The sequence below is a fragment of the Vulpes vulpes genome, chromosome 1 (assembly GCF_048418805.1).
Source record: "Vulpes vulpes isolate BD-2025 chromosome 1, VulVul3, whole genome shotgun sequence".
Lineage (NCBI taxonomy): Eukaryota > Metazoa > Chordata > Mammalia > Carnivora > Canidae > Vulpes > Vulpes vulpes.
Window position 1 is genome coordinate 115,038,629 of NC_132780.1, and position 13,619 is coordinate 115,052,247.

The following is a 13,619-nucleotide window of genomic DNA, read 5'->3' on the forward strand; positions in this document are numbered from 1 at the left end:
ATAGTTTCTGTCCATATTCTCTCCCTCTCAGCATTGTGTGGTAAGCATTTTCTGTTGGCCATATGACCATATTTCTTCTGTCGAGTATAATTCAGCAAAGTATATGAAGTGGACTAATAAGTCAACAACCTGATTCATCTTTCACATGTATAACCAACCCCAGGCAGTCATCACTCTAGCAAGCTCCCCCCATGCCCCTTACTAGTCATCTGTGCCCCCAGCCACAAGCAGAGCAGGATCACGGTTACCAATGGCCCTGAAATATCCCCTGGGTGGCTCTACACTATGTCCTGAACCCTTTTTCTATTGCTGGACCATTAGGTTGCTTTCAGTGGTTCATTATTACAAGTAAGATGTGCCTTTTACAGCCCCCGTGGCTCAGCGATTTAGGGCTGCCTTCAGCCTGGGGTGGGATCCTGGAGACCCGGGATTGAGTCCCATGTTGGGCTCCCTGCATGGAGCCTGCTTCTCCCTCTGCCCGTGTCTCTGCCTCTCTCTCTCTATGTCTCTCGTGAATAAATAAATAAAATCTTTTTTTTTTTTTAAAGTGCCTTCAGTAGCATTCATGCCTTTAAAGGATTTTGCTGCTCATCTAGGAGGGTTGCTCATCTGCAAATAGCACATGTCTGTGAAGACCCAGAAAACTCCATAACTGTTCATTTGGCCTTATCAGGAGGCAGGCTGAACCTTTTCTTTGCAGGAAAGGATAGAGTGTAGAAGATTTATGTTGGAGCCCACCTTCTACTTCAAGATAGCTGAGCCACCCAGGTGTCCCTGGTTTTGTTTTTTTGATTCTACCTATAAGTGAAATCATAGGTATCTGTCTTTCTCTGACTTATTTCACTGAACATAAGGCATGCCCATATTTCACACTTTCGTAGTGATCTACTGAATATATAGTTTCTGTCCATGTGTATGTGTGAGGAGAGACCTTTTTTTTTTTTTTTTTTGCCTTTATTTAAAAAGAAATTCCTGCCCACTTCTTTCTGTGGTATTTGAAGGGATCTGTAGTTGACAGTGAGGACAAAGGGGGAGGGTTTGGTTGTATCCCAGAAGGCACAGTGAGAGAAGTGGCTTGTGCAGAAGCCTAGTGCATCTTGCTGGAAAGCCAAGAACTGTTGGCTTGTCATAGAGACATGAATCAGAAGTGAAATGTTTGGAGCTGACTGGCGGGATGGAGAAGTGCTGGAAATGAGGAGAGCTGGCTCAGGGGCTGTGGCAATGGAGTGGAACTGCAGCCTCCCCAGCTCAGAGGAGGAGGCGCCAGTGGCGGCAGGAAGGCAGGAGAGGCAGCAGAACGGGGTGCTGTCTTTGGGCTAATGCCATGGGGGATTTGGCCCAGACTCAGCAGTTAGATTAAGTTTCCGAAAGCACATTCCTGAGCAGAATGGGGGCTGTGTTTTGCTGGTTGGCTGATGGAAGGAGGCTGAGTGGTGAAGGGATTACCGAGGCATGGTCTGAATTTAGAGGCAAGGCTGGGCCGTGGCGTGCCTGTGCACACGCACACACACCCGCCCACACTCAACACTTAAGGCTTCCTTTTCCTCTGGCCATTTTTGCGTGTGCTCAGATGTTCACCTTCAGACAAAGCACCCACTGTTTGGCCTACCTAGCAAGGTGCTATCTCCTGTGTCTTCGTGGACTCCTGGATCACCGGGACCTTCCAATGGTGGCGGTTAGACCTGGCTTGAGGATTCAAGGGTGTGAAGGAGGCCTCTAGAAGAACTTTTCCTGGTCCAGACCTCTTTTATTTAGATGCTGGGGGCTGGGAGTACACTTGGACTTCACCCCTCTCTGTGGACATTGGCTTCTGGTCTTCAGGTCAAATGGAGCACATGTGGATAACTGCTGTCTTCACTCTCTGTGGAGGTGTCCATCCCACTCTCCTCCACACAGAACTTTTTCTCCTATTGAACCCAAACTTTATTTGTGGTAAATCTCTTGCTGCTAATGCCTCACTTCAGACCACCTTGTCTAATTCTTGCTTTTCAAAATACTTTTGACTTTGATCTCCTTTCTTCCTTACTCCTTTTTCTAAGCTTTACACCAGGAGGCCTACCACTCTACATGGCCCACATGTTCCCACTCTCTGCACCTGAACCAACAGCAGACTTTGCCAATGGACACCATATTCCTTTTTTCTATACTCTGACTCAGCCTTACAATTGTTCTCAACACAGCCCAGCAAGGAATCACAATTTAGCAGAGCTGGCATACGATGTGAAAACTGTTTTTGATCCCTTACTTCTAATAATTCAAATGAACTTCTACATAATTGTTCATTTTTAACTTTTTTCCATTTTTTAAAATTATTCTAATTATCCTATCATCCCTAGGTCCCATTTGTCATTGGAAATAAAACAGGTGGTAATGGGGTAGTACTATAGCTGGGAACTTTAGTTCTCAAGCTAATGTGAAGTCTTAAACTGATGCTAGTTTAATTGAGACCAGATCTGTAACTCCTCCCTAAGGCCTTTAGGCTCTAAGAATCAAGCATGGTTCTCGAGTTTTCTTTCCTCAGGAGAGGAAGGAGCTCCCCTTAGCCAGTTGTCTCCATGACCCTGACTCTGAGGAAGGTCAGAAGGTGACAGAATTTAACCCATGAATAAAATGAAGAAACAAACTAATATTATGGAGGGGAAAGAAAGACTTAAAAAAACCCCTTGGGATCCCTGGGTGGCGCAGCGGTTTGGCGCCTGCCTTTGGCCCAGGGCGCGATCCTGGAGACCCGGGATCGAATCCCACGTTGGGCTCCCGGTGCATGGAGCCTGCTTCTCCCTCTGCCTGTGTCTCTGCCTGTCTCTCTCTCTCTGTGTGTGACTATCATAAATAAAAAAAATAAATAAAAAATAAAAAATAAATAAATAAAAAAAACCCTTGGGTTGAAGTTTTAACTCTGCCCTTAGGACTTGATGTGATTCTGGGTAAGTTAGTCCCTCAGATTGCCAGAACTATGAAATGAGCACAGTGATAATTTATAGCATCAGTATCATAGTTTTTTTTGTTTGGTTGGTTTTGTGGGGGTTTTTCTGAGGGTCAAATGATGGGATAGTAATATTTTGAAGCACTTTATAAATTCCAGGCTTTATACATTCCACCCATTTGGTCAGCGAACATTTGTGGAGTGTCCTCCTGCAGGAGGCTCTAGGGCCTGTGTCTAGCTCTGGGCTGCCCAGCTCCATTCTGGGAGCAGCCTTCAGAAGAACAAGTCCAGGGAATGGCAAAGCTTCCACTCCTAGCCAGAGCCAAAAGAGAGGGCTGGCTTGTTGGGAAGAGAGAACTAACCCATTTCCTGTGAATTTCTCAGCAGTTTGTATACACATGATCTCTAACCCAGACTCCTAACTCCTGGCTGCATTGGAGGATAGCCATGGTGTCACTGCATTGCTTGTTGTCCCCGTAGCCACAGAGCTGCTCATTTATGCTTCTGATGGCTCACCACTGCTCATTCCTCTAACCAGGTAGTCATTGATTTGTACTGGCAGGCTGGGCTGACCTTGGCCCTCAGCATGGTGATTCCACAGAAGGAGCCATGTTTCTTTTTGTTCAGCCCCCTCCACCTCTGATTGCTACCAGATACTTCCTTAAGGTCTTATAGGCTCAAACTGTGAACTAGAATAAGCCATAAAGGACCACTGTGGACATGCCTTTATTAAAATATTTATAGCTTTCTCTGTGTTTTAGTCAGGTTCTCCAGGGGAGCATAACCAGTTATACATACAGGTGTACCTTGGAGATGTTGTGAGTTTGGTTCCAGGTGACTCACTATCAAGTGAGTCTAGTGAATTTTTTGGTACCCTATATACCCTTGTATATAAAAGTTAAGGTTATACTATCCTGTAGCTCTTAACATGTGCAATAGCCTTACAACTAAAAAAAAGTACACACTTTAATTTAAAAATACTTTATTGCTTAAATAACCATCAACTGAGCTTGCAGTGAGTTGTAATCACTGATCAGAAATCACCATAACAAATATAATAATGATGAAAAGATTTGAAATATTACAAGAGTTAATAAAATGTAACAGAAAATAAGCAAATGCTGTTGGAAAATGGCACTGATAGACTTGCTTGATGGAGGATTGCCACAAACCTTCAATTTGTTAAAAAAAAAAGTATAACCAAATGAAGCATCCTGCATATGTATATAGAGAAATTAATAAAGGCAAAAAATAGATTTATTTTAAAGAACTGGTTCACATGATTGTGGAGGCTGGAAAGTCCAAAATTCATAGAGCAAGCCAGCAGACGAGATTAGGGAGTCCCACTGGCAAACAGCAAAGCACCCATTCTCCAGCAGTGAGTTCAGTGTTTAGATGTCTTGGAGGTTGGTGTCCTGAGAATTAAGGACATATTCAGAGTTCCCAGCAGAGCAGAGTAAGACCTAACCCTCGCCTTTGAGAAGCTCTTAATCTCATGGAAAAGATCGCAGTAACGCATTAGCCCTAAAGCAAGTCAGTCTCCAACAGAGATACAAACAGATTTTCCTGAGAGCTCAGGCTAACGGGGATTCATTTCAATTTCAGGGGATTGAGGAAGACTTGGGAGTTGAGCCTTAAAGAATGTGTGTGGGACAATCTTTATTTCTCATTTCTTGAGTTCTCTCATACCTTTCTCAGATCTTCAACAACTAAGTTTAGCTCTTAGCATTGTGTACTTAGATTTAAGCCTAATGCAGTTTCTGGGATGGGGCAGATAGTTCCGTCGTGAGTCTAATTTCCATAGTGAGGTAATTCCATGGCGAGTTCAATTAAATCCTGCATGTAGCCACCAGATAAATTGTCTCTCTCTTGCTACCCCATCGGATTCTCCCCTAAATCTCCCCCATTTTTCATTGTTTCTCTTTTCCCTTTGGGGGTGTATATTCTGTGATTAATAAAGGAAGCCTCAAAGTTTTCTCCAATGCCACTCCTTTCCGCCTGTCTCCTTCAGCCAGCCAGTGACTCCTTGACAAAACAAGAAGGAATGATACGCTCCAAGTTGGAAAAACATTTGTTGTTAGCTTAGGCATCTGAAGGAATCCCGTGCAAGCCTTTTGCTTTGCAGTGAATGGGCGGTGGCAGGAAGAAGAGTTGGAGAACCAGAGGAAACAGAGGTGGCGTCCTGAGCTGGCCCAGGAGGGGAAGGGGGGTCCGCAGCTGGAGGCCAGGCTGGCAGTACTGCCATGTGGAGTGGTAGAGAGAGACCCTTGGTGGCTCTACAGGGGGGTGTCCTCAATCGGAAAGGGAGAATCAGCCTAAGTGTGAGATTTAGCTGCTTTACACTGTAAGTTTTATTTTACTTTGCCAGTTAGACAAGAAAATTAGTAACAGCTTAAACCCAAAAGGAGCTAAGCAACTTGAATATCTAAATAGGAAATGACTAAGGAATGCCTTATAGTATTAAACCAAAGTCCTATTAACCCTTTCTGTTTTCTACTGGATACAGGCAGAAGTTCATGCCTCCCAAGAACTTCCCCTGATATTCTGGTGAAATCTTCATCAGGCCTGGTGCAAGTACCCAGACAAATGTGTGGTGTGAGCTCAGCTCAGGGCATCATGGCAGCAACTGTCTTCCCCAAAGACAGTTCCAGTTTTCTATTTAGTGATGGTCAGAATTTACCAAAAGAAGACCTCAAATCCATGGTGTATCTTCTACCAAGGACACGTTTACAACTCCTACCCTTCTCCCCTCCTCAATCTGTTCTTTGCACATACAGCCACATGCTTAAGTAAAAATCTTAGTTCCATCTTCTAAGAGTGAAGGGGAGACCTCATAGTGTGTTTAGCTGGTACCACCTGTAATTTCAACGAGCCAGAGTAGACTCGCTCAGGAAGGTGAGGGAAGCATTGATTAGCTTACTTGAAATCACTTGTTCCCTCTAAGGAACATGATGCAAGATGGTTCCTTTAAAATAAAAAATTAAGAGAGCAGATGAGTCCCTTGGGTCCCCCTTTTTTTTGTGGAAAAGCTTAGGAATTTCTACCTTGACCTTGTTCTTAGACTTTCAACCCTTCCTGGACTGGTAATAACCTTGAGGTTATTGTTATTGAGAACAATAGAACAGCAAGTCTGTCCTGCAGGTGGTTCAGTGTTCACATCAAAGATAAAGGACTGTCACTGAATAGCGAGAAAACATGTAGGCAAAGGGGGGAAAAACCTTGATTGAGGCAAAAACAGCATTTTCTTTCCTGAGGGAAAATCATGTTTAATGTTGAGTGACCATGCTCCTTAACTTAGAAACATGTGAAGACTTTGGGAATCACAGAACAGGACACGGGCTGTAGCGTGGCGCTTAAGCCCATCTCTCAGCCTCACCTCTCACTCTAGACCCCTCAAAATCTACCACTTCCTTATCTGTTGTCTTGCACTTTCCCCTTGTTTTTGGAATGGTGCCCTATCTACGTGCAATACCATCCTTTCCGTTCCCTTTCCCAGAACGTGCCCATCTCCCTTGGGATAACAAATTCCTTCTCAGTTTTCAAGCCTCAAGTGTCTCCTCTAGGAGTCTTTTCTTGAAGCCCTCAACTTCCCAAGCCCAGAGTAGAGTCTCCTCTTCCTGGCTTCCTTACCACCCTGTGTTTACTTCTGTAGCCCTCTCATTTGCCTGGAGGGCAGGGGCTGCTGCCATTCATCTCTGTGACCCCACAGCTTCCCATAGGACCTGGCACACAGTAGGCCTTCAGTGAATGTCTAGAAAGAGGAAGACTCCCGGATAAGATGTGTTTGAAGTCAGGAAGGTCAAAAGGAGCATGCAAAAGGTGAACAAAGATTTCTTCACCAAATCCTGATAGATTAAAAGGCTTAAGGAAGTAAAAAAGTTTGAAGCAAGTATATAAACAGAGACAAATAGATTCAGGGAGGGTTCAGAAAAATTGATGGATGTCAGAAGCCTAAAGGGCTGCTTAAAAGGGATTGAGATATTTGGAGGAACCCCTAGAAACTTTGAAGGGAGGTGTCAAAGAATGTGACTCCACGTCCTACCAGATACTTGTTAGGGCACCATTGGAAATGGCGGGCAGTTTGCATCAGTCAAGCCACCACTGCTTGTAGGAATATGTACTTCCCAAGTGTGTGGGCAGAAAAAGTGGAACCACTGCGGGCCCTGCTGGCCTTAGGGCCTGTGCCTCCCACCCAGGGTTCTGCATGTCAGGACCCTGCTGAAGCTCTCCTCTCCACTCTTCCTGAGTGCCTTGGCCTACATTTTCTCTCCCCTCCCTCTTCCTGTACAGGCTGCCAGCCTGCCAGAGACTCTGCCAGGATCCAGCTCTGGCTCTCATGATCCCAGACCACCAGGATTCACATTAATTTTCCCATTGCTAAGTTTATAGTTTATATTTGGTTGATCAGAGAAATATGTATGATGTGGGTTGCTGGCAAGTAAATCTTTTTTTTTCCCCTTCTCTTAAGTGTATTTTTTCAAACCATTTCATTCCTTCATCAAGTCCAAAAGAAACTCCCAAGTTCTGCTAACCAGCCCTACCTCATTGCAGTAGTGAAGTCAGATAAATGAGATGGTCTACAGACATCTTCTCTGTTCATCTGGCTGCCAGACTCAGTAGAGACATGGCTCCCATCCTTGCCTTGTCTTCAAGGATTAATCACGTTTCATGTTCTCTTATTTTTTAAAAAACATTTTCAATGATCCAAGCCAAGAAAATTCCTGAAGCATTAGGCCAGTTTTTTGCACATCGTTTAATGACATTGCAAACTAGGTGCTTTTTATTTTTCCTTCTTCCTGTCGCACTCTTCCCTTCATGCCCTTTCTCCCTCCTGCCCACCTTTGGTCTTGTCTTTGATCTTTTGCCCTCATCCTCCTGGTTCTCTCATCTCTTCAGTTTTCTCCCACAGCTCAAATCTGAGTTTAGACCCCACCTCAACTCAAGGGGAAAGAAAGAAACACAAGACTGAACAACTAATGTGTTTGGCATCTGCAAGAGTCTTTTTTTTTACCCCCATGGAAACTGTTTTTATTTAAATAAGAAAGAGCATGTCTTGTTTTCATCGGAAAGTATATTTGAAAAATTTTATGCCATGTTTCCATGGCTCTCAGGAGAGAGTTTTCAAGCCAAAATTATTTGTGCAATTGGACAGGCAGAAAAAAAAAAAACCTAACAAAAGCAAACATATTTATCCACTCTCCTGGCCTGCAGAAGGAGGCACATATTCCCTCTGCCAACCCCCTTTGCCCTTTCTAAGTTGCTCTGGAGCTCAAGGTGACCTGATCTAGGTTGGAATGCTGGTGAAGGTAGTGGAGACTAAACTTGCAGATACTACTCTTGGAAATTATTGTACCCTGCTTTTTGTGTTGTTTTTATCTGTCTTGTCTATCAGAGTAAAGGACCCTGAAGTTAGGAACTATATTTTGTCTTCATGGTGTCTTCTGTAGTTCCTAGCATACTAGATAATTCTGTAGTTCCTGGCTGAATGAATGACTCAGTGAGGCCTGGAGGCCATGAGAGTTAGGGAGTAGAATTATCAGCCCAGAAACTTGCCAATGGCCAAGAGGCTATTGAGCCATCCTGACAGCATTGCCAAGTGAGCCCCATGTGGTGCCCCCACAATTTAGTGGATCCTGTCCAAACCTCAGCAGATGGGTACTGGCTTGTATTGAGGCAAGAGAGAAGGACAGAACGGACTATACATAAGTACTTACCTGGATGAGTAGAAAAATGACTTTTTTTTTTTTTTTTGGACTGTTCAGCTGAGCTCATGGAGATGGAGATGTTGGTGACTCCAGGCAGCCTCCAGCCAAAGGCACTGTCTTCTTACGTAACTGAACTTTGACTTGCAGCCTAAGAGAGGTCTCCGGGAGAGGAGGACCAAATGGGGAAACTCCGTGAAACTCCTTTTGGATTACAGAGGGGGCGTTCTACTTTAGTGCAATGCACCCTATAACAGGAAGTGTAAATTCTAGGAAAATTGGGAGGATGAGCCTATAATTAAGATTTGATACTTTTGTGTCGTGGGAATTTGTGAACATATACCAAATACCGTAATTTAATTCATAGATCTGCTGAGCTAAAAGAAGGATCCAGGCTACAAGGGGAGAAAAAATTCAAAGGGCTTATGATAAAACTTGCCTCTTTGCATGTGACCCTGGTGACGGCAACCACGCGCTCCTCACAGTTCTTGTTTTCCTCCCATTTTCCCTTGGCTCAGAAGGCAGATGCCTGCTGTTCTCTATAAATGCGAGGAGGAAAACCAAAGCACATCACACGATTTGTGTCTGAACAAATTCCTGATGTCCGTGTTTCCACGGGTCCCATGGAAGTGATGTAGCAGAAGATACATATTCCATTAAGAAATTGAGGGCTTACAAGGAAGGCACTGGGCAAGGGTTCTGCATGGAGCCCAAACTGTTTGGGCTTTCTTGGAAAGCACAAAGTTCTATGAAAAGGAGACTGTAAATTCAGAGATGGCTCCAAAGACCAGAGCTCTGGCCTGTTGAGAGCTGAGAAACAAGAGTGGGCCTATTGGCATTTGATTAGTGCAGACAAGTTAATAAAATAGTCGAAAGAATATACAAAGAAAGGATGCACAAGAGGGCTCTGGGGGAAGGTAAGAGGATTAAAGCTGCAAAAACATTCCTTTAATGGATTTCTCAAACACTCCAGCCCACAGGCAAGGGCAGGTGTCCCTTCAAACCATTTCCCCATGAAACCCGATCCATCATTCTGTGGTGCAGCCTGTTAACCCCATTTGGAACTGAAGGGCCTGCCCCCTAGTCCCAGTGAGGCACCCCGAGCAGCCCCAGGACTGGCCAGGAACCCAGCTTTGCAGACAAAGGGGCCTGGGAACAGGCTGGTTTCCTTCACTCACAGCCAACTAGATCTCTGCATTTGCCTCATAGGGTAGCTGATTAGGCCATTACTGATCACACATCTCCAGCCCGCCCCCCTCCCCAGTCTCTTTTCTGCCTAAAAATACTTGAGAGAGGGTGCTCTGATTTTCAGATCCATCATCACTTTGTTACTCTCTCTTTGATCCTTAGTGAAACTCAACTTTTGCTCCAGCAGCCAAATTGGATGTGTTTGTCTAGTGAAGCAACAGCTAAGGCTCAAGCTCAGGAGGAACAGGGAGGGGACAGGGCCAAGGAACGAACTACTGCTTATTTGTTTGGAAGCCAGGAAGGCAGGCCTGCCAGTAGGATGCCCAGCTGGGGTGTCCTCAGTCCAGCCCACATGGGCTGTTGTGCACATGTTGGCATCAGAACAAAGGGGCAGTCTGGCCACATGGCTGACCAGTGCCCAGCTTTGTGCCTCCCCCACTGCACAGCCTTCTGTCTCCAACTTAGCAGTTGTCAGAGGGTACAGAAGGAGCCAAGAGGGACAGAGAGGGGGAGGGGGCCATGTTTTATAGTATTAGGTCGGTGAGGTGGGTGCTGGAGGAGTGTGTGCCTTGTGCCTGGATAAGCTCTCAATTACAATGGGGCAAGAGCCTGGGCCATTAACATGGAGATGGCATTCTGGTGCCAAACTCCTCTCTTTCTTGTAAAATGATCTGTTAGGTTTAAGTATATCCTTGCTTGAGGCAAATTTCCTTGGAATGAAATAAAGCAAAGGAGGAGGAGGAGAGAAAAAAAACTCAAACTCTTGGTGGAGTAGTTTTAGAATTTATTGGACCGTGGAAGAGACTGCTTCTTGGTGACAGGAATTTTCCAGATGCCCCTGAGCTGACAATCGCTCACAGCTCGCTTTGTGGGGAGCCTCCTGACTTGGCAGGTACAGCACACACTGTGCAGAGGAGGATTAAGGCCTTTGCATTGTTTAGGTGCATTGCTTTTGAAAACCAGTTCGCAATCTTTAGCCAGAACACGCTAAGGACAGGCCGTCCGCCCTTTTCCGTCATCCATATCTCCTTCCTCTCTGAGAAAAAAAACATCCGCTGTCTTGGCTGAAAAGCTCAGCCAGGACTGGACTACATAATTTTGGGGGTCTAATACAAAATTAAAATGTGGAGTCTTGTTCAAACATTAAGAATTTGAAGACGATGATAGAGCATTAAACCAAGCACTGGCTTCCCCTTCCGGGCCACATGGAACTACACAGATTGCACTCCCATGAAGCTGGCGTTGGGCTCAACCTTCCAAATTGTTCATTCATTCAGCAAGGATTTAGAGAACATTTGCTATATCCTGAATATCATGCCATGGGATTTGGGGCTAGGGCATGGAGTGTAAAATTAGTATACTGCTCCTAGGAATTTACAATTTAATTGGAGTCAGATATCACATATATAAAATTAAACAATGATAAAATAAATCTTTAAAAGCCCAGAAGACTCTATACACACTCAAAGGAAAGAATCCATAAGCGAGATATCACCTTGCCCCACAGGTATCACTCAGCCGGGAAAATAAAAGAGAGTGCTAGAAATGAATTGGGCAGCCTGTCTGTTTTTGCCATGCCACTTGCAAACAGCATGTATTTCCTACTTCACATTCATTAGACCTATTCGCACCTTTTCCATGACTCCAGAAATAGCTTCTCAAGAAGCAGTCTGTTTTCAAAATAACCATATTATGTAACTGATTTGAGGGTCCTAACTTCTAAGATAGTCCTTCATTCGGTCATTCACCATTTACTGAGCATCTAGTTAGGCCAGGCCCTGGTTAGGGTCAGAGGACACATAAACAAATAAGACTTGCCCCTAAAAAGTTCGTACTCTAGTATTGTAAGGACAATAATCCTTTCATAGAAACAAAAGGACTTTCCTATTCTGGTGTGGCTTTTCTACTGGAAAGTTCCATTAAGTGGGAAACCTGACCTCACTGCCTGCCTTGATCCCTGGGCTCTCCTATGGTGACAGTAGTTTGTTTTTGGTAATTACCTCTTATCTACTGTGAGAAACTTGATTCCTGCCTGCTCGTCGCTTTCTTGCCTTCTCTGGGTCTCCAGGGGAAACAACACAGGCAGGTGGAGTCTTGCAGTGGAATTGCAGTAAAAGCTCTGATGGCGTCCGTTCTCAGGAGCTGAGCTCAACACTGTGTGGTCAGCATTCAGACAGGGTGCCTCGAGGGCTTTCTAGGTACCTTTATGAAGGAGCATCCAGGTAAATATTCTCCTCTTTCTTATCTTATTCCCCTTTCATTTTACTTCTATTAGATTCAGCTACAGTCCTAAAAAACAAATCTGGAATCTTTTTTGCACAAGTGTCCAATTTTGTTCAGCAACATCAGTGCTTTGGCTCTAGTTTTGGAGAGAGTTTTGTTGTTTGAACTGTTAGATTATCTGGGAAACATCCTGCTCTTGTTCCAGGTGGATCTTCATCCTCTACCATTTTAGATTCTAGCCTTACCACCAAGCCAAGTCAGAAAAGATGGCCATCATGCTACTAGACTCTGCAGCCTGGTGTCAAGACCCTCAGGTCTCCCATATTCCATTGCCATCAGCCACATTATGGAGACCCATCTTTCCCTTTGAAAGCTCTCAGAGCATCCACAGATCTCCCACCCCAGCTTTGAGTAAGGATTAGCCATGATAGGAGAACATAGCTCCCAGGTAGCATCAGCCTTCCTGTTATGACAATGGTTGGTAACTGAGTGAAATCTCAGGCCTGTCATTTTACTATGCATGTCAGAGAAGAACCAAAGGGCTTCTTTGTTTTTGCCATGCCACTTGCAAACAGCATGTATTTCTTACTTCACATTCATTAGACATATTTCACATCTTTTCTGTGACTCCAGAGATCACAATTTGCTCTCATCATTCCCTTCAGTCTCCTTTAGCTGAGTTGTGCCAGGACATTTATGCCTTGATTGCTGACCCATCTCCAGCCAAGTTCCATAGGGCCAATGGGCCTGGGCAACTGGCCACCATGTCCCAGTGTAGAAGAGGCTGATCTGTGTCACAGGCATCTCCTCATGGAATTCTCTATACATGTCCCCACTCTCCAGCTTCTGTATATCAAGTTGAACTCTGATGCACTAATGGAGGCTACACATTGCATCCTGTAAACTCCTATAGACAACAGAAGGCTGGAGGAAGGATTTGGACAGCCACTGGGAAGCCCCTCGGGGTGAGGCCCCTACAGCTGTTTATCATAACACCAAGGCAGAAGTCCACTCTAAAATGTTGCTTTGTCTCTCTGCTTCATTGAGGCCCAGTTGGCACCTTCCCTTCTCTCTACAGACCTCCAGGACTTCAAGTTGGATGTGCAACACGTGATTGAAGTAGATGAGGGGAACACAGCAGTCATTGCCTGCCACCTTCCAGAGAGCCATCCAAAAGCCCAGGTCCGATACAGTGTCAAGCAAGAGTGGCTAGAGGCATCCAGAGGTGAGTGAAAAGGAGGAGCCCAGAGGCCGAGGCCAGGGAGGAGGCTGACCACCTCTGGCTTCCGCCTCTCCAACCCCCCTTCCCCCCATCAGCATGCCTGTGGCCCCCTCCTCACACTGGTCAACTGTCTTCTACCTTGCTGTTTAGCCTTGTCAGGTCCTAAAGGGATTTGCTTCCATAATGGAGGTCCCCTGCCCTTTTTTTTTTTTTTTAAGATTTTATTTATTTGTTCATGAAAGACACACAGAGGCAGAGGCAGAGGGAGTAGCAGGCTCCATGCAGGGAGCCCGATGTGTGACTTGATCCTGGGACTCCAGGATCACGCCCTGAGCCAAAGGCAGGCACTAAACCCCTGAGC

General features: G+C 45.1%; 1 protein-coding gene across 15 annotated transcripts in view; it reads left to right on the plus strand.

The window, feature by feature from the left end:
- Nucleotides 1–13,619, plus strand: part of BOC (BOC cell adhesion associated, oncogene regulated) — a 128,631-nt gene that overhangs the window by 89,856 nt on the left and 25,156 nt on the right. For all 15 annotated transcript variants that reach the window (XM_072723218.1, XM_072723249.1, XM_072723231.1 and 12 more), the window contains one exon: nucleotides 13,115–13,261. In XM_072723218.1, the coding sequence (XP_072579319.1) occupies nucleotides 13,115–13,261 (147 nt within the window). The remainder of the gene's footprint in view (nucleotides 1–13,114; nucleotides 13,262–13,619) is intronic.